The 26,242-nt window shown below is 39.5% G+C and overlaps 2 protein-coding genes across 2 annotated transcripts in view; one reads left to right on the top strand and one right to left on the bottom strand.

The window, feature by feature from the left end:
• Positions 1–7: 7 nt before the first annotated feature.
• Positions 8–10,617, top strand: GPM6B (glycoprotein M6B; the record flags this gene model as incomplete). The annotated part of the gene is made up of 6 exons (XM_009699938.1): positions 8–33; positions 1,913–2,069; positions 5,260–5,431; positions 7,355–7,428; positions 7,738–7,803; positions 10,184–10,617. Coding segments are annotated over 6 exons (645 nt in total), but the record flags the coding sequence as incomplete, so codon positions are not given.
• Positions 10,618–13,145: 2,528 nt separating this feature from the next.
• Positions 13,146–26,242, bottom strand: part of OFD1 (oral-facial-digital syndrome 1) — a 34,767-nt gene continuing 21,670 nt past the window's right edge. Inside the window, exons 16-22 of the mRNA XM_009699937.1 lie at positions 25,924–26,056; positions 20,897–20,997; positions 17,272–17,391; positions 16,040–16,191; positions 14,936–15,100; positions 14,200–14,270; positions 13,146–13,191 (exon numbers count right to left, since the gene is read on the bottom strand). Coding sequence (XP_009698239.1) covers positions 13,146–13,191; positions 14,200–14,270; positions 14,936–15,100; positions 16,040–16,191; positions 17,272–17,391; positions 20,897–20,997; positions 25,924–26,056 — 788 coding nt within the window. The remainder of the gene's footprint in view (positions 13,192–14,199; positions 14,271–14,935; positions 15,101–16,039; positions 16,192–17,271; positions 17,392–20,896; positions 20,998–25,923; positions 26,057–26,242) is intronic.

Below are 26,242 nucleotides of genomic sequence, written 5' to 3' on the forward strand. Positions count from 1 at the left end.
GGGCTCTTCCAACCTCATCAATTCTGTGACCCTGCAGTTAGCCACAAAATTTAGCAAGAAACCACAAGCAGCTATTCTTCATCAACCGAGTAACAAAACACCCTGTTCTTATATCTGTCTTCCTTTGAGTAAAATAGAAGAAATTCCAAAAGCAGGCGTAACGGGCAGCAAGTTTTAAATTTGGGAAAATTATTGACAATGTTTCTTGTCAAGTCAGCATCAGCACCTGGAGAAGCGCGTAATTCCTACCAAAGCAGCTGAGCTCTCAGACTCTTGAAGGCCTAACAAGAAGGGCAAGGGAGAAGAGGTGCCAGGAAGGGGCAAATAATTTAAGGCCACAGAAACATAAAACAAAATGAAAAAATATGCTAGTAAGGCACCCTTTGGAATAGAGTTTTTTAACCGCGTTTCATATTACTGATTTCTGGTAACAGGCATTGAGTCTCCCCTAGGCTATCAACGATGGTGAAATGAATGCTTCTATCCTCTCTGAAATCCTGACTTAATTTTTTCATGCTTTATAGCACAGGTGCAACAGATTTATCCTGTTATTTTTAATCAGTTTGAAAAACAAACATAACACTTCCCACATACAGTTTTAAATGAGGAATATCCTATTTTGATACAAGGGATGTGCTATCTGTCTGGATAACATTTAACCATATAAATGGTAGTCATCAATTTTCTTTAAGCTAAAATATGCAGATGCTCTTTGGCGATCTATGCTAGCAACTACTTAGTGGAGAGTGGTAAGAATTGAAAGAAACATCTGAGGAAAAATACATTTCTCCGTAGAAAACTGGCTGTATGGATGTATGAAATGAAGCTCTCTGTTCTGTGAACAGCTTCATCCAAAATAACCATCCCAACAATCAGATTACTTTTAAGAAGACTGAAGTGCTGGAGAAGTTGTGCTAATAACAAAGTATGACTTTTGTAGCCTAGAAGTGTTGTATGGCAAATCTGGGATTCTGGTCCTCCAAAACAATTCGCTTCAGATACTGAATCTGACTGATAATATTTAGAAATTATTCTTTCCATTTACCTATTCCAGCCAGTGTAAGAGTACCATGAGAGCGTCATTGCAGATGGTACATTTTTGAGGAATCGAGAACTTTCTCAAATGGTATCCGAGGGAGGTGCTTTATACCACGTGCCCTGAGATCTTCTTCCTCCTGATGGTTCCTGAGTACCTTAAATGGAAGCATTTCCTAAACAGTGCTTTCCGTTTTTTCAAATTTAATAACAGTTTGGGGAGCACAACACTGCCGTGACTCAAGGCACTGAAACTCCCTGTTCACGTGGAAGTACCCTCCTAAGCTGTGGAGCAAACCGTTCCTCCTCAGGAGAAGTCCCTGCACAGTTGCTGTGTTTTGTATCAGACAAGTATCACTGAATTTACAGATTTTTGCAAACATACGTTAACTGGATTTTACAGGTAGAAACAGTGAATTTCAGGGACTGCTTCCTTTCCCTAAGCCAAAGGAGTCACCACGGAGCCTGGTAGTTCAACTCCAGCCTTTGCCATTTCAAAGCCCTATGTTGTCCCTCTCAGACATTCCCTGAGTTAGGCATCAGGAGCAGTAACAGGAAAAAAAATAAATAATCTCCATAGCGGAGGCACAAAATTGCGGCTTCAAGCTGGTGGCTAATAGCAGTCAGTGTAAGAACTGCAGCACAAACGGGATGTTCGAGCAGATGCAAGACTAACGCACGTTGGAATTGCTTCCCTGTGGAAGTGGAATAGTCGTACCAGCGCTCTCCTGCAGCCTGCTTGCTTAAAATGCGTTAAGAAGCCTTGAACTGTGCTTCTAGAAAAGGAGTTCTCTCATACCTGTTATGATTTGGGAGGACTGACTTTGTTTTTATAGGACTGAAATCTAATTCTATCTTTTTTTCTTTTCCATTTTAGAATACAGCTAATGCAGTATGTAATTTATGGCATTGCATCATTTTTCTTCTTATATGGAATAATCCTTTTGGCAGAAGGCTTTTATACAACAAGTGCTGTGAAGGAGCTGCATGGAGAGTTCAAAACGACAGCCTGCGGCCGCTGCATCAGTGGAATGGTGAGTAGCCTCCAAAATGGGAACAGTAGCCTTCGCTTGCTCAAACCTAGTGGTCTCAGTTTGACTCCTGTGGTTTTGAACAACAATATATTGCTGCCGCCTTTGTTTAACTCCTTATGGGTGGCCAGAGTCAATCCTTGTTGCTGGTCCTTCTTTGAACTTCAAGGGTGCTTGGTCAAATCCAAATTCTGCAGATGGACTGTTGGGTTTCTACCGTCGCCTCCCTTGTCATAAAGCTGAGCCCACTGGTCTAAACGAAGTTGATGGAGACTGCTAATTTTCAAACACTCAGTGCAAGACAAAATGAAATTTGTGCTTCTAAAGATGGAGCATGCTAGTGATGCTTAAAGGCAGAGTGTAAAATAGCTGTGGTTTGCAGAGCTGTTTAAATAACGAACTGTCACGCCTCTGACTTCCATAGTGAATTCTGCTTGCGGATGTCTGGATCCTTCAGACAAACAGTAACGAACGAAGCTTTGAAACATCTTTGCACTTGAATTGCTCTCTTGCTTTTGCAGATGGCAAAAGGCATACAGATATAACAGTGCGTCTTTTTTGCAAAGCTGAAACACTTAAATCCTTAAAGTTACAAGCCGTCTTCCCTTCAGTATACTTCTGTATTAGAACAAAATTTTAAACAAAGTATAACTAAAAATAAAACTTCAGATTCTCACCCGCATTGCCCCCTAGGGCACACTCTGCAAGAACAGAAACATAACTATGTTTCTGAGACAGGAATTCAAAGCTATTTCTGAAAATCTGAATTCAAAGCTCGTAGTTACGGAGGAAGCTAAGCAGTATGACAGATCGCCCACGGGAAAGTGTGGGTGAAAAGAGAAGAGGCTTTTGATGTGATTGTTGCATTTTAATATACAATGTATATCCTGTACTTAAAAAATAATGTACTTTCAGCTGGTTAAATACAAGAGATGCATGTTTATTTTCAAGAGGGCTAACAATTTTCCACTGTGCTGTTGGATGCTTATTGAATTTTTCAAGAGCAAATAAAAATAAAGACATCCGATCATTTTTCAGTTAAGCAGCTATTCGGTTGCTCTTTCTCTAGCAAGTATGATCTTCACTGAGGAGCAAAATTAGATCTAAAGCAGTTTTCCAAAGATCCAAAATACAGTAGAAACATAGCCGTATGTGCATCTCATTAGTGCAGACAATGGCTCCCGCCGAGAGTAGCCGCAGGCACGTGATTGTCAGCTGCTTATACAAATACCAGCGTGACACATGGAAATATAACAGAAAAATGCGTTTTCATGTTTGCCCATATTTTCCACGCAATGAAGGAGAGAATTTAGCAGCTGAGTAATGGCTTGGAGCTCTGGTAAGATAGAGCAATGTTTAGTGGTGACAGTCACGGTGTAAAAATGCCTGTATCCCGCTGTGTAGCGGTATTGGTGCTTAAACCAGCAGGGGTAGAACAAGGTTTGCGAGGAGATGCAATACCTTAAGAGATTGGTGGCTGCAGCTGGGTACAACAAACTGTTGGACGTACAGTGATTTTTTTCTATTATTTTTTTTGCCTTTTTGATGAAGAACTCCTCTACTGCTTCTTCCGTTGCATTACTGAGTGAGGGCCTGAGAGGCAGTCCCCTCTGTCTTGCATAAGGTTATGACAGAAGACAGACTTCCAGCTTTCTGAAATTATTTGTGTTGGCTGTGGGAATGCAGAAGAGCCATTTCCCACAGTTATCACATTAAATGTAAGAGTGAGTGTGTTTTTTCCCAGCTACTGTAGGAGTTCAAGGCTTTGTGTACTTCCTCTGATGCACACTGCCATGTACGCGTACGCAAACCCACATTTTATGTATAGTCTCTCTATAGAAATCCTTTAAACTGGTCCACTTAGTCCTTACCAAAATCCAAAGAGAGAATTCTCAATTCTTGCACAAAGCGTACAGGTCTGCTGTATGGCACTATCTAATACGAAATAGGGTTTTTTCCGTTCAGTTGCATATAAATTAAAGCCTAGCTGGGTTTTTTTATGGGCCTTAGTTTTGCAAGTACTTCCACCTCCCCGCACACGCTGACTGTAAAACCTAACCAGTCGCTCAACCTTTGCAGCGTTGTTCAGCGCGTCTGGACAAAAAAAACCTATGAGGATGCAAACTTCCTCCGCCGTAGCATTAGTTCAGTCCGTCAGTTCTGGGTCAGGCGGAGACAACCTTCCCCCTGGGAGCCTTTCCCATCCTTGCTGCTGTTCTCTGGCACCCAGGTTTCACTTTCACAGAAGATAGTACAGCATCTGTGCTTTACTGGAAGTCAAGCCTTTCCAGCCCACCTACAGTTAAATAGCAGTGAAAAAGGAACACAGAAGATGTAACAGCATTTCTCTGCTTTCCAAGTAGGGTCCAAATTCTAGTCTGACCAGGAGGAGGGAGCTAGGAACTGCGGCCAGAGCTACTGTTTCACCAGAAAGCTTAGAAGAAGAGGGAAAAGGGAAGAGGTTCGTTGGGAGGGAGATTTCCAAAGCAATGAGTGCCATCCCTTCTAATCTTACCAAAGAAAATGCATGTAATAATTTTTTTTTTTTAAAAAAAAAGAGCAAACCCAAACCAGCAAATTTCAATGGAAAATCCATGATTCTCTAAGGTGAAGTAACTAATTTTCTTCTTGGCAGTGTGTATTAGATCAATTGAATCTTCCTGATCTGCTCTAACGGTCGTGGTGTGTTTTCAAAAATTCAAAAGTATTCTCCAATGTTACGTTCAAAATCAATTTCAATAAATCAGGGAGGATGGGAGAGCGCTGGGAACATCGATTCACTCTGTTGTTTTGATTTGCAAGTTGTATAGAAATACTAGTATGTTACAGTTAATTAAAAAAACTCCTCAAATTGATTTTTTGTTGGAATTTCATTGATTTTAGCCTACAACCAGCATCCCTGCTTAGCGGAGAATCTTGAGAAATTAATGGACTGCTCTTTGAGGAGGGCGAGCTGTTTACTCAAGCAGGCTGGTGAAAGAGGAAATGGCTGAATTACTTTCTCAGTAGCACTTAACCTACCAAAGTATTTGTAAGCAACGAGAATACTGATTTTATTTGTCCTTGGGAATTGAATGTTTTATTATTTGATTTCCAAAAGTATACTTAGAGATTATTTGGAAGCATTTTTAAGGAAAATTCAAGTACTCTTTTCAAAGAATAAATGTGAAGTGCTTGTGTTTTCTCTGCCCAGTTTGTTTTCCTCACCTATGTGCTTGGAGTGGCCTGGCTTGGGGTCTTTGGCTTCTCTGCTGTGCCTGTCTTTATGTTCTATAACATATGGTCAACTTGCGAAGTCATCAAATCTCTTCAGACAAATGTGACAGTTCCAGGGGACCAGATCTGCGTGGATATCAGGCAATACGGTACTCATTTTAATCCTGATTACATGCTTTATCCTTTCTCCTTGGTCTGTCTTCAGTAGTTTTGTCTCAGCCTTACCAAACGAACCAAATGCAAAAGCATCCTGTATCTCTGAATGTGCTATTACTTTTCTAATTAATTCAGATTACCCTGATCTCTTTCCAGATGCAATCAATTTAACTGAACTCGCAAGTCAATTATCTAAAATGATTTTGTAGCAGTTTCCAATACTATAATATTAGGTTTAAAAATGGATCAGCCTCAAAATAAACTGCTTAGGAACAGCACTGAGAAACAAATAACCAGATTCTGCTGTTTGAACCCATACGCATATATTCTTTCCTTTCAAAAAGCTGTTTTTACCTTGAAATATGAAGTGAACACTTGAACTTTGCTCTAACAGTTACTTTCAGTTAAAAGACCAAAAACCTGCAATCAAGAGTCTGCCTTAACTATTAATGATTTAATACTGCTTTCTGATGACACACACAAATCCGAGGGGGCTGCAGGTAGCAGAGGAGCAGGACAGTAGCTTAAAACAGGGTCGGGCTTTTCAAGTAGTTCATTCCTTAAGGTGACGTTTTCCTGAAGTTAATCTTTTCAGCTTCGCTTGTGCAGAAGAGCTTTTGTCACCGTTACTTTTGGCTTCATTTTAGCTAGCATTCTCTAGGAATGTTTCTTTCTTTGGACTAAGTCATTCAAAGCTCAGAAAACAGATTCAGAGTTGAAAAACTACGAAAGCTCAGTTTTGCTTTCCTACCCAGCCTGCAAGTCCAGTAGGAGAAGCTAAGCTGTATTAATTTTAAAAGCAAGAAGTCCCAAATCAGTTAAATTCTTGCATCTGAGTTTAGCAACTCACAGCAAGAGGCTGGGAAGACGTTTTCTTCAGCCCCAGAGCCTAGAGAAGACGTGCTCCTCCACCTCTCTGCTTCTCCTGGTTGTTGGGCAGCTGTATGAGCGCCGTGTAGGGCTGCGCTGTTCCTCTGATCAGTGAAATCCTTTGGGTTTTAGTGAGTGATGGGAGAGAGCAGCTCCTTAACAGGCAACTTGTGACACTGAACTGTCCTCACATTTTTGGGTGGAAGCGGCAGCTGAAAGGCTTCAAGTGTATCTTGCAGTTGTAGAGAAGAAGCTGGCTTTAAAGTAAATCCTAAAAAATCTTTTTGAAAGCCATACCGGCCTGAGATAATGTCAATGACCTGCCCCTTACAGAGCTGCTAATTCCAACCAGCTGCGTTTGAAATGCAAGTTGTATGGGGGAGACAAACTGGTTTTCTCCTGTTGCAAATGGCTTTTGCTCAAGCTTTACATCTGCTACAGGCCTAAAAGTTTAGGTTATTTTAACTCCGCTAGATCCTGTTGACTTTTCAGATTTTCAGTTGTGTAAGAAAAGTAATTGGGAGTACATGAGGTGCGGCAGAGTGAATTTTCTTGTAGCAGTGTTCACTTAATGTTTTTTACCTTTTGGAACGAAAACAGAAAAAATCCTGTCATTCTTCCCTCTAGCTCCATATTCGTGCTCTTCTGCAGTAGTTACTTGTTCAAGTAGAACTTAATCTGGTAAGTGCGTGCTATCCTGAAAGGTGCCAAGTACCTCCGAGAGGCAGACGATCCCTTTCGGTGCCGAGTCGGGGAGCAGGCAGTATGCGACTGGACCTGAAGTGCAAAAACCCAACCAGCCATTTGGTTGCCATATGGGCAAACCCCAGCTGAGAACAGGCCTTGGCAAGAAGCCGCCGTGTAAGGAGGAAACACAACTTCAGTGAGTTGCTTGAATTCCTCCTGCCAACTCAAAGCTGTACTGGTCAACACACGGATGCCCGGAATGGGAACACAACTGGGAAGTGGGTGGAAAAGAGGAGAGAGGACCAGAAAGCGTGTGTTGATTGCTAAAATCAGTGATTTCTTTTGCTGTGGTATTTCAGGTATCATCCCTTGGAATGCTGTCCCTGGCAAAGCCTGCGGCCCGATTTTAGAGAACATCTGCAACACGAATGAGGTACAGAAACGTGACCTGTGTGCAGCTTTTGCCTACGAGTCACTTGAGCACCATGTAATAAATAACTTGATGAAAGTTTTTGGAGAAAACTAATACTAATAGTAGAAAGAGATTGATTTAAACACAACACCGCAATTAGTCTGTTAGGTCATCCAAAAAATGAAAATTATTTCAGAACATTTTCATTTTCTAAAGCTTTGAATACCTTCCCACAAAGATGGTTTTATTATCTTTGTTCTCTAGAACAGTTGAAATGCATTTTATACTATCCTCAATTACGTCAATGTTTTTAACATGTTTTTTCTCTAGTTCTACATGTCTTATCACCTGTTCATTGTGGCTTGTGCTGGAGCTGGCGCCACTGTCATAGCATTGGTGGGTAGTATTTTTTTGTTGTTTTATTGTGTAACGTGTTCCTTTCAGGCTAAAGAAACTTTAAGATGAAATTTTGTGTGTCTTAAAAACAGTGATAGTAGCCATTGAGGAGGGTGAGCTGTAATCACCATTATCGGCCTCTATGGTTTGGGCATTAGAAGTCAGCAGGTCCCAAACTTTTGCTTTAAGAAGTCATCTTAACCCACCTCCCCCATCCTTAGAGAAAAATTCTTTGCATGTCCTTTGAAAAATCCTACTTCTACCCACTGTTTTGGTTTTTATGTCCACTGTTTCTTTTCATTTTTGTAGTTTATTTGACCAATTGCTTGTAACCTCTTACGGTTTTTGTGTGGAGCCAGGCAGCTTGACTAGTCCCAACTCTGCAAGTGCCCATGTAGGTAGCAGTTGGAAAAAGGGACGTTAACAAGATGAGTTGCTTCGTATGTCTAACGCTTCCTTTAGCTGCCAGCTTCTAACCGCGCATCAGCCGAGTCCAGGTGTAACACTCAGTGGTTGTTGCCGAAATAGCTGTAGGTCTGTTCGTAGGTTATCCCCTCCGGATAACCGGCAAGTTATTTATCTTGCGTCTGCACCCTGGAAGAAGCTCAGCATAACATCTGTTGTAAACGTATCGACCGTTGCCCAGGTGGGCTTGAGCCGTCACCTCGTTGTATCTTACTCTCCTGTATTTTGTTCTCTTTCACCAGCTGATCTACATGATGGCTACTACATATAACTATGCTGTTTTGAAGTTTAAGAGTCGGGAAGATTGCTGCACTAAATTCTAAATTGTATAAGCCCAGTAAAGAGCTGCATTGCGTAGCTTGAAATACCACTGACACCCTAGGCTAAAAGTCTGGCTTTCTGAATTTTGTTACCGTACTTGTAAATAGCTTCAGTAAGCATCATTTAGCTCATCAGATTAATAAAATGACTTCTTGTATATGAACTATGATGTGGATGAGATCTGGCTTTTTTTTCATGTCGAGAGGATTCAGTTACTGGAGGGGTGTTTACAAAGCATCCTTCTCAAGATGGGATGTTTTCGTTTCAAGCCGCCACTTGCTTTCTAACAGTCAGCTCTACAACAAGTGCTGGAACAGTTCAGGATCAGAATTACTAATTTATTCTTCATCCTGAACACCAAATACAGCCCCCACCGAGCATACAAAAATATGTACGATGCGAAAGAAAAGGAATAATAAAGTAGTGCCAGTCACTTTTGGCAGAAATCAGAAGCCCGGGTATTATGAATTAATTGGCTTGTATTTCCAGTGATTCCATGGATGATGAAGTTGATTATTTTCTCTTACTTCACTTTCGAGTAATTGCCAAATCACGCTCTCTCTGGAAGGAAATAGATCCTTGTATTAGGTCTGCGTAAAACAATCACATTCTTTCGTTTGGACCCTGAACTAGTAAGAATCGGTGTATAAACAACTCCTGTTCTTGTACGGCTTGCACTTTAGTAACTGATTTCTCAGTAGCCAGATCTCAAAGGTGTAAGTATGACTGCACGGGAAGCAAAACCATGCATAGATCAGAGAGACCTTTCTACACTGTTGGGGGGCGGGGGGGGAAGTGAATCAGTGTTTGCAGACGTAGATTTTTATTTTTTTTTTGCATGAAGTATGGTGAAAAGAAGTTGGGAAGAGACGAATGTACAAACGAGAAAAAATCCACACAATAATTAAAAAAAAAAAAAAAAGAACCAGTTGTTATATATGACATAAAACGCTTCACCTGAGGTGGGACAATGGAAGGTTAAAATGTAGCTATAAAAATACATGACTAAGACTTCTTAACCCGGAGATTGCATGCTTTTGCTTAGTTTTGGACTCATGTTTTGTTGTTTAATTTTTCACGATGTTAATGTAGCCTTGTTCACGTAAATAAAACTGTTTACAGTTTCAGGCTTTTTCCAGGGGGAGGGTGGAATTCTCATCTGCTTGTTGGGGGAAAAGCCGTACCAGGATCTGGGCTTGGATACGCATAAACACCACCACCTTAGAAAGCAGCACCTTCTCCTGAGCACCTCCTAGTTCACAGATTTACATATATTGCCACGTACAAAACTTTTTTTCCTGCTTCCCCTCCCATTCTGCATTTTAATTGATCCGTACAACTCTGTAGCTCATTTTATGACCGTGACACTAACTTTCTCTAAATTGTGAATAACCGACTGAAGTATTAGCATGCCAAATTCTAGAGATCTTTGAAAATAGCCTCTGTGCTTGTTGTAATAACAGAATGCTTATTAACGTAGAATAACTTTTTTTTTTTTTGGTCGTTACGTTAAAGAGCGTCTATTAATCTGACTAGCAGCTTGCTTTGCCTCTTGACATGCTCACTAGCCATCATGCTCACCCTTCTCTTCCAGATCCACTTCCTCATGATACTGTCTTCTAACTGGGCCTACTTAAAGGATGCAAGCAAAATGCAGGCCTACCAAGATATCAAAGCAAAAGAAGAGCAGGAGCTTCAGGATATCCAGTCTCGGTCAAAAGAGCAACTCAATTCTTACACATAAATGTTTGCCACAGTAATTCAGCAGAAGAATTCTGTAGCTCTGACAAATCAACAAATAGCTGCTCTGCAGTACAGATGTGTGTCTACCAAACAAAATTAGAAGTGCAAAAGCTTCACATTCCAGCTCCTGGAACACGTTCGTAGGGAAATCCTCCCCGTGGGTAATCTTCCATCCTTTCAGGCAGAGAATGGAGGTTTTATTCCAGGCATTTTAAAAGGCAACACTTCACGATAAGTGACCAAATTCTTCTTCTCCAAGACTTTCGGTATTTAGTATTTGACATGTTCTATAGCGTGACGTCCTGCACAAAGCGGTGCTGCAGACCGGCAGGCAGCAGATCTCTGTAGAGCCCTTTTAGGCAAAGCCACGGTAGGACGTGCGATTTGGTCTCTCCGTTGATGAGGTAACCAAAGGCAGCGGTTGCCGGCTGGGATCGCCAACAGCTCGCGCTCACGTGGCACCACAGTCGCAGCATTTCCTAAGGTGCACCGGGGCTGTGTCTTGGCGCGCCCTTTACGTGGGCCGTGGGAGCAGCGCTCTGCTCTTGTGCTGCGCTTTTGTACCATGAAGCAGTCCCGCTCCTGTGCTTACGTGAGCGTTGAGCAAATGTCCCAAGTTTTAATCTTTTTATTAACTATTTAACGGAATGTAGATCCCCGGATCTGGATAATGATCCCCTTCTTTGAAAATAAATGTCAGCTTTGCCTTAATATTTATTTTCTATAAATGTCTTAGCATTTATATAGTGGCAGGAGACCATTATCCTACATTTTAAGTAAGTGAAAAGTGTTACCTTATTAAAATGACACTGATCTGACTATTCCAAATGAGCAGATGAGAAAGTTTGCAGAGTTTTACACAAGCAACAAAAATTACAGCCATAAACCAGAATACAGGATGTCCACCTTTCTCTATCTTGGTGCTTAGCAGATTTATAGTCAGTGCTTACGTGTTTTCCTTTTTACAACTTAATTAGCACATTAAGAAAACGTGGTGTTTGGAAAAAAAAAACCAAGCAACAAACTGGTGCCATTTTAAAGTCATTTCCCATAGAAGTCTGCCTTCTAATTAATGTTTTTTTTCAGAAGCATTCAGTGATATCTTGAGTATTAGTGATGGTATATTTGGTGTTTGTTCTATATGATATATATATATAAATGTTGGGGGGGGGGAAGTAAAATGCATCAGTCATTTGAAAAAATTAAATATTCAAGTCATACCCATGTTACGCTGACGTCTGGTTTGATAGTTTTGACTGTTTGCTGAATATAAATCAAAGGAAGCACAAAGTTCTTCAAGTCAGTGTTCAGAGAAAAGGCATTTGGGGGGGGTATTAACTTCAAATATCTTCTTCTTTTTTGTTAAATATTGAAGTCTAATTTGACAGTTTCAAAAAAGGGCAAAGTCGATCAAATCTGACAAAAATAGCCTGGTGTATGTTCTTACCTGTTGCATGAAGGAGACATTTCTACAGCAATGCAGGTGATGTTCTAGCCCAGTGTTTGCATAAGGGTAATAACGGAGGCAGTGTCTTAAAGCCTAATTCTTTTCTAATTCAGTGTAGCTGTTACTGGGAGTTTTTGAAGTTTTGTTTAAGTAGTCTAATATTTTTATGTAAAGAGCATTAAATTTTGCTATGTATAAATTTTTGTAACCTAACAGTGAATCAATATTTTCTATCAGTGCCAAGGGCTTCCTGTAGTTACATCCAAGTGTTAAAATAAATATTTGTAGATAATAGACGATACTTGTGTACGCTTATTTGAAAACAGACCTACAGCGACTGCGTCCTGGTGCATCTCCAGGCTTTATGTCTCTCATCGGTTAAACACGCTTTGTTGGGCAGCATCCCTTTGCTCCTCTACAGGGCAGGGATGCCCTGCAGGCGTACGCTTCAGCACGGTAAGTCAAGTTAAGCAGCACGTAACGTTCGATAAGCCACCAAATCCCATTTTAGCGTAATTTCTAAAAGGAAAGTTGATTTCTGTCACGTTTTTAGTAAGTCGTGTTTCAACATCCAGTGAATTCAAGACAAGAGCTTTGGGTTTGTGCCCCCTAAATTCTGTCAAACTTGGCTTCGTGTTTTGGTAGTTAGGTCAAGATGAGCAGCCTCACATGCAGTACGAGTTGTAATATACGCTGCCACCCAAAATTACTTCATTGAAAAAAAACCCACTGTAATTTATACTGTAAATAAAGTTTAATGATCTTGCCTATAATCTACCTACAACATACAAAGCTTAAATAAAGATGAGTTAAGTAGCTTTTTTATTTGAATCTCTCGGGTCTGGGCTGGTTAATGCCAACAAGGTGACACACAAGACCAGGCTGCTTTTAGAAGCGTTTGCTCCCCCTGCCACAGCAGTAAAAAAACCAGGGGAAGGGCGTTAGTTCGGGGCTCGGCTTTCGAAAACCGCGCAAGCCCAGTGTCCCCACGGGTCACCTTTAAACACAGGTGAGGACGCTGACTGCGTTTGTTGTTACAGGGTGTGGGGAAAGGGGCTGGGGGGGAGGATGAGACCACCTGAAAAGCTGTCAGGGTTGACGGGAATTCACGGCCAAAGCCAAGCTACCTGATTTTGTCACGCTGCTTTCTCCTTTCTCTCGCCTCACGCAAGGATCTCCTTCCGCATTAGTGACACGCCAGGACGTGTGCTTTGAAGTCAGTGACTGACGTGACGAGACAGCTCAGTTTATAATTGTACAGCCTGCAGTCTTGGTGCCCAACATTTATTACACCTCTTTACAGGCAGAAAGCTGCTTTAAAAGCATGTTTATTGTTGTAATAATAATAACAATCAGTAGGTGTTGTTCACCAGAAGTTTTCATCCACGTCTCCAGGAGAAATGCCTGCAGTGCTGTATTAAGGAGAGGAGGGAGGGAGGGAAAGTGGTGTGAGCCCAACGTAGGTTCTTTAAAGCTTAACTAGAAATACTTCTTTTAAAAAGAAAGCGAAGAGACAGCCTGCGCTGCAGTTCTCTTGCTGTTTCAGTGCACTGAAGGAACTAAGCCTTCAAGGGGGAAGGTTTGGGCCTTCATTAACAGAAAAAGCCCTCTCGTGGCTATCAGAAAGCAGCACGAGCTAGCCACTACTGTTGTAGTGATAGTGAAAAGGCCACTCTACAGCTAGTGATTCAGGAGCAGCCGGGTAGGGGCTGGTATGTAAAAGAGCACAAATACTGAATCATTACTATGGTTATGGTGAGCATTTACTTTTTTTTTTTTGAACTACTCCATATTTTTTGCTTAGCTATAGTTTCAATTCTACATCACCGAATAAACTGGAAGCGTTGATAGAAGGTTGGGTTTTGGTTTGTGGGTTTTTTTTTTTCCTCTTGAGAAACTAGTAACGACACATCCATGTTTATTGCTGCCTAGAGAGAACCAGAGGAAAGTCCCTCCCTGTGGTAACTCCGCGCAGGCAGCCAGACTCTCTGAAAACAGCGTGTGCGCCCCTTTGTTAAAATGCCTTGCTGCTAAAGCGAGGCTAGAGCCGCTGCTAACAGCCAACCACCCGCAAGGTGCAGCGCAGAAAACCCTTCAGAGGGCCATGGCCCAAGACGACTCCCTCCTCCTTCAGCTCACTCCGAAGGTACCGAGCTGCTGCTCCGTTGCAGATAAAAAGTTGTAATTGCCCCAGCTACTGAACCAGATCGGTGCGTGGAGTTCCCAGGTCTGAATTCCATACCCTGTATAAACTTACTTGGAGAAGGATGGGAAGGATCCTCAATTTTTCCACCACTTTTGCTTTTGATTACTAGTTTATTTTGCCTTTTTAGGGAAGGAGATGTGTCTTAACCATAATTCATACTATAACTATTAATACAGAGTAAGAGAAGTGATTCATAGTAATGCATGAGCCTTACCTGTCATCCTTTTCACTAGATGGAACTCCCTCTGTAAGCGATACTTCTCCTATGTCTTCTTCTTTTGACTCCTGGCAACCAAGAGAAAAAGACACTTTCTGTAACTGATTCTTAAGGTTTACGGGACTCTAATAATAGTATCTGTATTTTAAGGCACTTAACTGTAAAGAAAAATCTTCTGATGGAGCTACCCTATTTCTACAAGTGCTACATTGTGCCTAGAATAATGCTGCTTTGGAAGATCGGGTTTGGATAATGTCTGAACAAAAGTGTGCTGCATTCCTTCATCAGAGTGATGTTCATCCGTGGACATTCCTGTTCTTTAAGGCCAGATTTTCGCATTTTGCCAGAATAAATTCTGTGTCAGTTGTGTTAGTGGAACACAAACTGACCTGTGTAGATTCAAACTGGATTTAAACACAGTTTAAACTAAAAATTGAGGGCATTTAAATTTAAATACTGTCTTTGTACCTAAAAAACCAAACTCCCTCCCACAGGATACCAGAACAAAAACCCTTATAGGAGACAGTTTTCCACTTTTTTCTTTTGAATCAACATATTTTTGCAATATAATCCAAACAGCCATCTCTGCAGGCTGTTACATAAAGCTTCTGAATGAAGGAAAAAAAAAAAAAAAACATGAAAAAAATGAGAATACTCTTTTCATTCAAAGCACAATTAGCAAGACACAGATTCAGTCAATAATATTTTGGGACCCAGTTTTGAGAGTAATCACCTTGTTTGCCAGTTCCTGCTCTCTGCTCTGCTGAATTATTCTCATGTATTTTTCTAATGGATTTGGAGTAGGATCCTTTACATTATCTTCAGCACCAGAATTACTCTTTTCAGATGTTAACCCCTCCTTATCTTCTTCAGCTATTTTCATCGAGTCTTGGATCCACTTTAAGACACAAAATCAAAATTAAATACCCATCAGCTCAAGAAAAATACCTTTATACCTTAGTACCTGCCCTACGTTCAGGATTTCACATTAACCTTGGTAAAACATGCCAGTCTAAACACCATTAAACTTGTTGCGTGCAGTTCACGGTAAAACGTGAAGCTATTGCCTCAATTCAAAAAGTGACATTCAAGAAATCGCACTCTTAACGCTGTCTGGATGTCTGAGGTGCTGTGAGGCCTGAGGCTTCTACGTATGACGTCGGCCTGTGAATTGAAGAGGCTGAGCTGACGCAGGCAGGCAAGTTTCTGGCAGGGCCCAGCTCACGGGTGCGGAGGGTGATCTGATCGGTGCCACTACACTGGGTCAACTTCACCAAGGTTTAAGGGTGGGACGAGGAAGACAAAACGGGAGGGAGCAAAAAGTTTTATACAGGTCCTACAGATCCCGAACGCTACTTTAACACGTGCTACGTCAGCTCAAAGGGATTTAAGGAAACTCCTTAAGGTCTCCTTGTAACTTCCACTTCCAAGAAAGTACCCTAGATACCCTGACGTACGCTAACGAACAAATGGACATTAACACATTCTGGTGGTGTCCCACCAGCGGTGGGCCAGAGCAGCAAGGCAGCAAACGTATAGCTTGCTCCAACAGCACAGTGACAGCTGCCTTCTCAGTTCTGCCCATAAAACTGTAGCTTCCAGTTACAGGAAGCATGGAAGAAAAAGCATCTGTTTCCAGTGAAAAAGTTTTTTGGCATAAGGAGAAATTCTAGCAAGACTCTTTGGTTAATCACACAAGTACATAAAAGACCTTAGCTTCTACTACTTTCACTTAAAAGAATAAAATCTGGTTTTAACCAAGTAACACACACAATCCTAAAATACATGGCACTACAAAGCTGCGTTACTGTCAGAAATTAAAATACTAAATCATCACCTCTTTGTTGAGCTTTTCCACTTCTTTTTGCTCTCCTTCCAAAGCTTCCTGTTGTTCCCCCTCTCTCCTTTCTTCTCTTGCTTTCCTTTCTTCTTCTAAGTTTTTCTCAACTTCTCTATTCTCTTCCTCAATCTGTCTTTGATCCAGCACCACTGTGAAAAAAATATTTCAACATCTGTGATTTGATTTATGTAATTCCGTAATCTACTACAGTAGCATACAAATAAGTAACAGGTTCCTGTATAACATTAATAGCAAATGAAAAACAACTGGATATACTGTTTATACACACACCAAAGTTATTCTTAGGTACCTGGTAATGTTTCTTCCCACCTCTAAACATTTATAGTCTGATATACGACTCACTCGGAGTTAAACAGCAGGGCCAAAGTAAAGGCGAGAGAGTTGACAAATCTCTCTATGCAACTTCTCATTCCTAGCATGGACTTTGTTATTACATCTCTGTTATCCTAAAGTTCACGTTGCTGTATTCTTTCCCTCTCTGCAATATGGTTGGATCCAATTCTTTATATTTATAAAGCAAAGTACTTCCAAAAACCTTTGAAAGTTACTGCAGGACACACTGCTGATGTGACCCAGTATATTGAAAAAGCTGTGTAAGTAGAACAGCATTCAGAGAGTAATTAGATGGACAAACTAAATACTGGGAATTGTTAGAAGCTAGAAAGCTCTTCTCTAAATAAAAATAATCATAATGCCTCTATCTACAACAATTAGAAAAGCAGCATGGGAAATCCTGAAATCCTCCTCATCTACCCAAAGAATTAAAACAGCATTGTGATAATACAGTTTGCAAATAGAGTCAAGAAAAACGAAAAAAATCCAGACAAGCAGTACATAAAGTGCTTAAAAAAAAAACGCAAACCAAAACCTTTCTATCAAGAGCAGAAATAATATTTAATAATTATCCTAAAGAGAAAAGAAAAAAAAAATTTGTCTCTCCAGAAGCTGGATGGGGGGGTGGGACAAGTGACAAAAGTGTTTAAATTAAAAACAAATTTAACCAAAACCAGGGTGAAAAGTCATCCGCACACAATAAAGCAAAAGAAAACATTCCCTCCTCTTCATTACATGATTAGCACTTTCGGAAAATTTTTTCCATCATGCCAGCATACATACATACCTACAGAATGTTAAATATTTGGCTTTTTGTGCGGTACATTTGACATTTCAAAAGGGTATTCAGCTTTATTTCTGAGCTGAGAACTCACTCAAGTCCTGCAGCGAAGTGGCTGTGGCTGGCGGAGTGGCTGTGACACGGTTTCCATTGACGATGTCCCCAGATGGATGCAAGGCATCACTTTCACACTGCTCTGGAATGTCCCCCTGATCTGGAGAAGAAATTTGAACAATGGCTTCATTATTTTGTAATTACAATAGCGGAGCACAGCAACAGACACAAAGTGTGGGAATGGCTGAATTAGAACACACAAATATCAGCGCTAATTGAGCATTTTCCTTTCAACTTGACCATTTCCCTGAGGATGAGGAGTTATCATAGGCTGTCCTTGCTTCTTTAATTACAGAATTGTTAGTTTTGAAATTAGCTATTGGAACGCATCTGTTTACAAAGCCAAAACAGATTCATGAATAAATATACAACAGGAAACCAAAATGTTTTCATTTCTTTACATAATCAAGATACAGGTCACAGAAAAGTTCAATGTCCAAGCTTAGCTCATCCCTTCTATGCACATAAAACCACCTTTAATTATTTGATCTTATTTCTTTATTAGGCAGGATCCTCACCTTCTTCATTGCACAGGATGGATACTGCTAACTCAGATATTCTACATGATATTTTCTTCTCCCTGCGCAACGTAGCTCTGAATTTACAAAAACACAATTACTGTACTTCCTCTGTGATCGTTGCTATGATACTCAACTGCTTCTCATTTATTTATTTGCAAAGTATGCAGACTGCTATTATCTCAATTTTATGGGAGAAAACGAAATGAGATAAAAAGCCAGATGTGGCCATTACCTCTAGGAAGCCAACCTGAGATACACAGGACCATTTTTCCAAGCATTTAATGTAACATAGTACAGATACCTTATTTATCTCCCTAAGTTTGGGGTAAAGGTTTAGAAAATACCAATTTCCCATCCTTCAAATATTACCAAGGTTTCAAGCATTTTTCTTTTCCATGTTATAATAAAACTGAAATATTTTGCACAAAGAAAAACAAGACACCCAAACTGATCAGTCTGCCTCTCAGAATGGTCTGAACCTTTTAAAATTAAAATTCTTTTAAAGGAATTCTAGTGAAGTTACGAGAATGCTTTCAGTTTCTTACAAAAGCAACATGAAGTCCTACCAGCTTCACCTAGGAAAGTAAATTCTATATATGTTTTACATAAGACCAAAATAATAGGCTATCACACTCAAAAGAAAATCTCTTCTGTTTTTTGGCTCCCTCTTTAACTTTAGGTTTAAGTTACAAGGTTATCAACAACAACATTATTTCCATACGAGGCATAAGTATGTTTCTAGATATGTAATATTTAAATAGTCAACAAATTCCTTTCACAAATAGGTTCCTGTTAAATATTATATCTAACTTCTAAAGGTCTGCTAACCCCACAAACAAGTAAAAAACACAACCCCAAAACAATATAGTGCACAACATCTTGACATTAACCATTCTGCAAAGGAAGAAAGGGTAACACTCGTCGTACACCTCCTGTAAGGGTGGACAGCAAGAGAGGCATTATTCCTTAAGATGAGCACATCAACTAAAAGCAATAACTGCCAACAGAAATGCCAATCTCTTCTCGCTAGAGCTCTCTCACAGTGGGATTAAAAGGCTTCCACATTTTCTGCTATCTCCTTCACCCCATTGTTTTTTATTACTCTCACCAACTTCTTCCTTCACTATATCTTATTCTACATTTACATTTTAGATTTTACATTCTTATTCTCCCCCCCCGTTCCTCCTGCGTTACCTTCTCCTCTTTTTAGCCATTCTGAATTCCTTCTACATACTGAGATTGTCTTTTGATGCAGTCTGACCCAACTAAAGTACTGTTGATTGAGAAATCATCGGCATATGCAAACTCTTATTAAAATTATTTGTTTGACTACCACACATCACTAAATGATAGAGCCGTAACTTATTTGGGCGCAGCATCTACTCAGGCCTAATTGCCAAGAAAATGCCAGTCTATTCTTGTATGTGATAAAATGAAAGTGAAATAGGTAATGTATTCCTAGAAGTCTCTAATATGAAATTAAGCAAATAAATCTAAATCTAATTAAAATATGAGTAGAAACCATTAGTGGCGACAGGCTCAGTTCACATTCAAATAATGCGTTTAAGGCTTATAAAAATAAAACTAAATGAGATAAATTAAAAAAACACAAATGTACTGGGTAAAACTTCACAGAGAAACACGTGGTTAAGTTATCAGCTTCTGCTAGTTACCACTAAGTACTACTGGCACGTTTGCTGTTTAAACAACAGTATCTTTTTTGGTTGGTTTTTAAAATACTGAAAGTTGAATATATACTGAATAAAATACTGAAATTCTCACAGGATCAGGAGAATGAGCAAGGGCATCACTCCATCTTCCATACGACTGAACCACAACCAAAAGAGTAAGCCCATCTCAGGCCCAGGAAAACACAGCAGTTAGGAATATTTTCTTTGAAATTAGTGATTCTAACTCTCCCGTACAATAATTATAATCTCTTCACTATCTATGAATTTAATGTTACCACCCAATGATGTATGTCTACCACTCTCAAGACTTTACAGACCTAACAAAATTTGGAAAAGGTGTTTAGCTTGCTGTTCACATCTTTCTCATTGCCAATTCCACTTACTTTAAACCCACAGTTTCATGGGAGATAAGGCTGCTCAGGTCCAATATTAAAATGTCACTTAAATGCTGAAAAACTAGGAAATAAAGCCAGTAACTGTGCTTCTATTTCTCCCTTCATATACAAATGGCTACAAAGTGCATTAACTTTTATTATCCTCCTTCATTACATCAAAAATTCTTGAAAACTGACCCTGCAGGCTTGACTGGAGCATATAGAGAGAAGGAAACGTTTTATAGCACGCAGTGCAAAACACCACATAATGACAAAGTTCTTCCTGCAATTAACAGAAAGGAGGAATGGAAATAAATAAAATGCTGACCTCAGAGAAAAAAAAAGAAAAAAAAAAAGGATAAAATTCATGTTCCAGTAACTGAACCACATGTTCCAAATCAGAGATGCTGATTAATAAACAGCATAATTGCAAGTGTTCTTCACACATTTACACACGCTTCTACAGTAATTTCTAATTCAGAGTAGTACTTAAGCCTCGGTTACTGAAGGAAAAATCAACAAGAGTGTATGTAAACGGCTGCAGAAACTTATCTTCAGAATTACAGCTTGGTAATACTGCTCTGGTACTGGTCCATGATGAACACTCCATGGAGTTTTACTTTACATAGCAAATATAATACAGCCTCAAGTTAGATCATATACTAGCACACTTTGCTGTTCTAAAAAAGAAATCCTAGACAATTTTAAAACACTCTGAAACAACTGCCAGACCTACATGCATTAATCAGAACAAGGTTATGCAAGATTTCTGAACAAAAAGTATGTTCCCAAATTTCAGAACCAATTCAATTTTAGTGTCTACTTATGACTACATACCCTTCTCCTCTAAAGATGCAAATATGAAATGAATCCCTCATCATCTGAGACTGTTTTTCTTATTTTTGACATCGGTCAGAATTTTTTCTCTCCAACTACAGTCTTAAACTATCAAGACAAATGTTTTACAACTGTTAAGCCCTGAGGTGTTAAACTAGTGTCTAAACTGTACTAAAACTTACATTCAAGAGAAGAAATGTGCTCTTCAAGGTCCTCATACATTAGTTTCTCTGGTTTGGGTATATCACTGAAATCTTGTTTATCTGTTTGTTGATTATGAAGTCTGAAAGAAGAAGGAAGAAGATAAATAATTTAATAAATATAAATGCTAAACTTTTAAGCAAATGGTGATCTGAGATGTAAAGGATTACTCACATGCTTAGCAACAGACTAAACCAAACATAAAAACCATGCAACCAAAATGCCGTAACTTTCTCAGTCAAAAGTTAAGCTATTTAAACACAGTTCTCTAACTTTTGGTAAAAGTCAGCTCCATCTCTCTGACAGCCATCTCCCTGCAGCCTTTCCCCAAGGCCTATATATGCCATAAAGGCATTACGTTAAAACAAAATACACTCTCAAAAGGGAAAAAAAAAAAGGGGGGGGAGAGAGAAATACAATGAATTGTGACACTTTTAGTCAACTGAAATTAAGAAATTTGCCTTTTTAGGCTCTGTGTTCCAGTCTAATTCCCACTTTGATGTCATCTTAACAGATGTGTTTGAAATGTATTAGGATTAGATGTCTGGCAAAACATATATGCAGGGGTGACAATCTGGGTGCTATGAAAAATGGGGTTAGTGCCCTCATCCTAAATCCCCGTTTATCTCATCAGAAAGATAATGTGAAAGAACAATATCTCCCACGTGACCCAGCTACTAAACTCTGACCAGAACCAGAATAGCAAAAGAAGTGCAGGTCACTAATGAAATTCAGCAGCAGCATTTCATAAAGGAGCTTACTTCACACCAGCTGGTGCTCTTCACCACGGCATAAATATGTTTGTGCTTACAATTTCTAAGGAATTCAGGTCTTCTATGGGGCAAAAGTGGAGAACAAACAAAACATAAGCCCATAATGAGACATGTTCAATAAAAAATGTAAAAGTGGGGATAAAAAAAATAAATCTGCATTGTCAGAAGTATAGTTCAGTAACATCAGTGGGGAAAAATACCCTGTAAATTAAATACGACATAGTAAATAGAAGTTCAAGTTTTTGGAAGTCTACTTCATGTTTTTAGTCTTTCCTTCATAAAAATGATGGGGCGTTAAATAATTCTTAAGGATGGAAGGTTCAAGAACAGGCATGCCACTTTCTTCAATACTGTATCCTGCAAGGCTGCTAGAAAGACAGTCAATATGCTGCCTCAGATTCACCAAACTGAAGAGGTTTGCCTCACGAAGATGAGTAAAACACATGTATTTCCAAACAGTTTTCAAAATTCATTCCATCACACAAAGTTGGTAACCAGACCCTGGACTGTACCTAGTGTCAATATTCGATAGAACAGTACTGGTGTGCCAATCAACTCCAAATGATTAAATTGCATGAGTTATGCTTAAAATTACAATTAAAACTTAAACAACAAACAACCACCACCACCCAGACTATTTTGTTAACGTCCAAAATGACTTTTTTAGTCTGAAACCCTCACAATGGATTTCTTTAGCCCTAAACAAAAAAAGAAATGGTTTACATAATAATCTGCTTTATAACTCTAGTCTTCCTGTCTGTGTTTATTGGCTTCTTTCATACCACTCATATCCTGAAACATAAATAAACAAGGTGCTCCTGTAGTCACAGAAGCAATTGTTCTTCCCCGCTAACTTGTAATGGCTTACTGATGTTACAGCATCATATTTTCTTTTCTTTTCAAAGAAGTTCCCATTGCCACTTAAAATCTACAGGTCATAAACCAATCCCACAATACACATCAATGATGTGGCATTTGCCTAATAATGAGAGTAAATAACTGGAAAAGCCCACACATGCATTTCTCAAATATTTTATGTAATAGAAAACAGCCCAAGGCACAAGAAAATAAAAAATACTCAACAAAAGAATGTTTTCCCTTTAAGAAAGTCTTGGGAAAGCAGCAAGTTCAAGAAAATTATTGGGACCTCATACCCTTGCATTGTCACAAGGAACCGTTCTCTGCAACACAACTTGCTCGTACTGTTCACTCTGCAGGCAGTGTGGACTCTGCAATGTCCTTCAAAGTACAATCCCTCACAGAATTAAGAGCATTTTCCTGTATCACCTCACCACGCAGGTTAACGTTCAACCTTCACTTTGTAAGGTCTGTCACAGGAATAGAGGAAACTGGAAATATATTCTAGAAAATGTGGATAAGCAGGGAAGGAAGAGACAGCCACTTAAAGGAACGAACCTCACAGTCCCTAGAAATCCCAACCGCTTCTTTTCAAGGCCAAGAACATAAAGGCTCTCTCCAAATTCTAACCACCAAAGAGACCCTCTCTACATTAAATATTGAGGACTTGATAACAACAAAATTAGAAAGCCCTATGAATGCCTGCTAGAGTTGCCCCAGGACAAGCTGTCTTTCTTCAGCCATCAAATCTGGAATGATGGCTCACAGGTTAAGGCCAATTCAAGTGTCTCTTCTTGGAAACAAACGTTAAAACTTAAGAACTCGAGCTTTTCTGAAGATACTTATTCAGGATTCTCAGTTTCGGGGAGTGAGCAGCAGTGACCATTAAGAACAGAAGAATTTTAGATATGGAAATGGGAGATACAGAGAGGAAAGAGAAGTCATTTTTATGCAGCTTAATTTTGCCAAGTTGTTCATTTACTTAAAAGAGTTCTTAAAAAAAACAAAGGAAAAGAGAAAAGTTCTGCTACCCATCCCATTCCTACATGCACAGGAGACTGGAGATTCCTATTCTGAAAACAGTTATACAGGCATACGAACAAGCACTTCAGAGACAAAAAAATGTTAGCATTACAGCTGGTTAATGAACCAAGTGAGAATGTACAACTGCCTTGATCTACATTCTCAAACAGGCAGCAGAAACGACCAAGCTTCAATCAGCAAAAGCTCGTCAGTCAGGTCACAGATGTGAAAAGTAGAGATGCAATAAAAGAGACACAGCTTTGCTCAAGGAATTAGTGGCCTTTTTTTTTTTTTATTAAGGGTCTCTATGTGCATCAAATATAACCTCAATAGCTTTTGAACATCCAGCATACGCAAAAGGCCTGTTCTGATATCGGAAAGATGAGAGATGATCACTACTTTGGACAGGAATTTGTGATGAGCTGGTAGTTTTTACCTTTTTCTTGAAAAATAATTTGAAGTCATTGAAAAATGACATTTACTCCTCTAAAGGCCCAACTTTGTCTTCTGAATGAAGTTTGTTCTCAAATTAGTCTACAATGTCCGCAAGAGTTCTTGTTAGCCTTGTCAGGATCACGTTTATATGGATGGCACAGAAGCCTACTAGAGGAATCAAAACTGTCAAATCCCAAAATAGCTCATGACAGCAAACTACTAAAAACTATGTTCACATTCAGGCAATTCCTATGAGGGTGACACATCTGATAGGGTTGTTGTACATAAAACATGCCAAGTAATAGCTAATTGGCCACTGTGGTACCTTCACATTTCCATTTGCAACACAGTGCAGACATTATTCTTACTCAAAAAAGTACACAGTCTAAATTTTTAAACGATCAATATGGTCCAAAGTTACAGGACACCAGGAAAAGTCAGATATATGTTGGACATGCGCATACATTCCTCACACGTTTAAAAAATAAGATTTTTTTTCATAGATACTATACATAGGCATGCAAGTCAGTGGGTGATTAACTCAGATTTACTTTTAGGAATCGATTTTACATTTTTAGGAAATTTTTAGAAAACACATTTTCTGAAATTAGTGATTAACGGAATATTTATTTATTAGCAATGACTCTTTCATTCCGCTGTATGAAAGTGGTCTGGTGTGTAAGGAAATAGAATGAAACCAAAGGTCTACACCGATACAATAGATTTCAAGCACTGCAGAACTTGCAGCTCTCTTGAAATATGAGAATCCACACCACACCTTGCTTTCAAAAGTTTGTCAGAACACTGACACATGGAAAGTAGAAAAGCAAAGAGGGGCAAAACCAAAGAAGGGCAAAAGCAAAAGTTCACAGTTAAATCTAAAGCTGTATCTACAGAGATACCTACAGCAGCCTGAAAACCAACAAAGTAAAGGAGCCTGACCTGAGCCCAGGAACATCTCAACTTTGTAAGACTTGTAGCTGTCAGGTGTGCCTTCATGGTGACAGCGCACACCAAATGAACCGCCTTCTATCTTCGAAGCCACGCATGGTCACAAAGCAATACTTACATTGGTTGAAGTAGCACAAACTGAAACTGCTGAGAAGCACAGTTCTAAACATTAATTAATATCCTTAAACAGCAGGATTTGAGCTAAGTTTCAGTGATGGATGTTTATCAGTCTGCTCTATCTGCATTAAACCAACATGTGCTTAGGATGCCTTACATTCTCACTCTCCAGGCTTTTTAGTTCTTTGCCTAGCACTTTTCCATGGCAGTGGATATTTTTAGGCTCTGGAGCTACTGCTGCCACTACCGTTTGCCCCAACAGAGGGAATCGTTGGAATCACCTTTCATCCTTGTTCAACTACAAAGTGAAATGACTTTACAGAACACTTTGTAACAACCTTTCATCCTTGCTCAACTACAACAGTGAAATGACTTTACAGAACACTTTGTAAATCAATGTTGTTTTACTTTGCCATAGGACAAGACTTTCATTGCACTCATCTGAGGTTTCCAATGCGCTTGAGGTCTAAGTATTTCACTGCACATAACTTCATAACTTTGCACTGTTCATCTGAGGTTTCCAATGCACTTGAGGTCTAAGTATTCCACTGCACATAACTTCATAACTTTGCACTGTAAAGAAGCACAAATTTAAGAGAGGTGAAAATGTCAAATCATATTTGTCAAAGGTGTTTGAATTTGGGAGGAGGGGGGTGTTCGGGTTTTTTTATAACTAAGTTCCTCTTCAGGCATGATATTCAAGAATGGAAATCGTTATCCACCTTTAGAAAAGTTCTCACTTATAAAATTATTGGCTTACTAGAATTGTAAAAGCAGCTATGGGAATGAATGGTTAGGCAAATGTTTCTTTAAAAAGGAGGTTAAAAATGTTGCTTTGTAAACAATGTTACCTGATTTTCTGGTCATGACTGGACGGTGAGGAAGAAACAGACTCAGAAGATGAAAGTAGATGCGGCTTTGAAATAGGAGAAAGCACCTGGTCAGCACTCTGCTGGGAAGAGGCAAGGTACGAGCCACTGATGTCTGCAGAATAAAAATCCCATAATTTGTATTAGTCAGTTATTTGTCCTGCCATTTCTCAGACAAGGCTGGTTTTTACAACACATGCATAATCGGACTGTGCAGGCACTACCACTATAGGGCAACTAACATCCCGATCTTAACATGAACTTTCTTGCACTGTTTATTTCATTTATGTTATTTTTTTTT

Source organism: Cariama cristata, unplaced genomic scaffold (assembly GCF_000690535.1).
Source record: "Cariama cristata isolate BGI_N322 unplaced genomic scaffold, ASM69053v1 scaffold10065, whole genome shotgun sequence".
Lineage (NCBI taxonomy): Eukaryota > Metazoa > Chordata > Aves > Cariamiformes > Cariamidae > Cariama > Cariama cristata.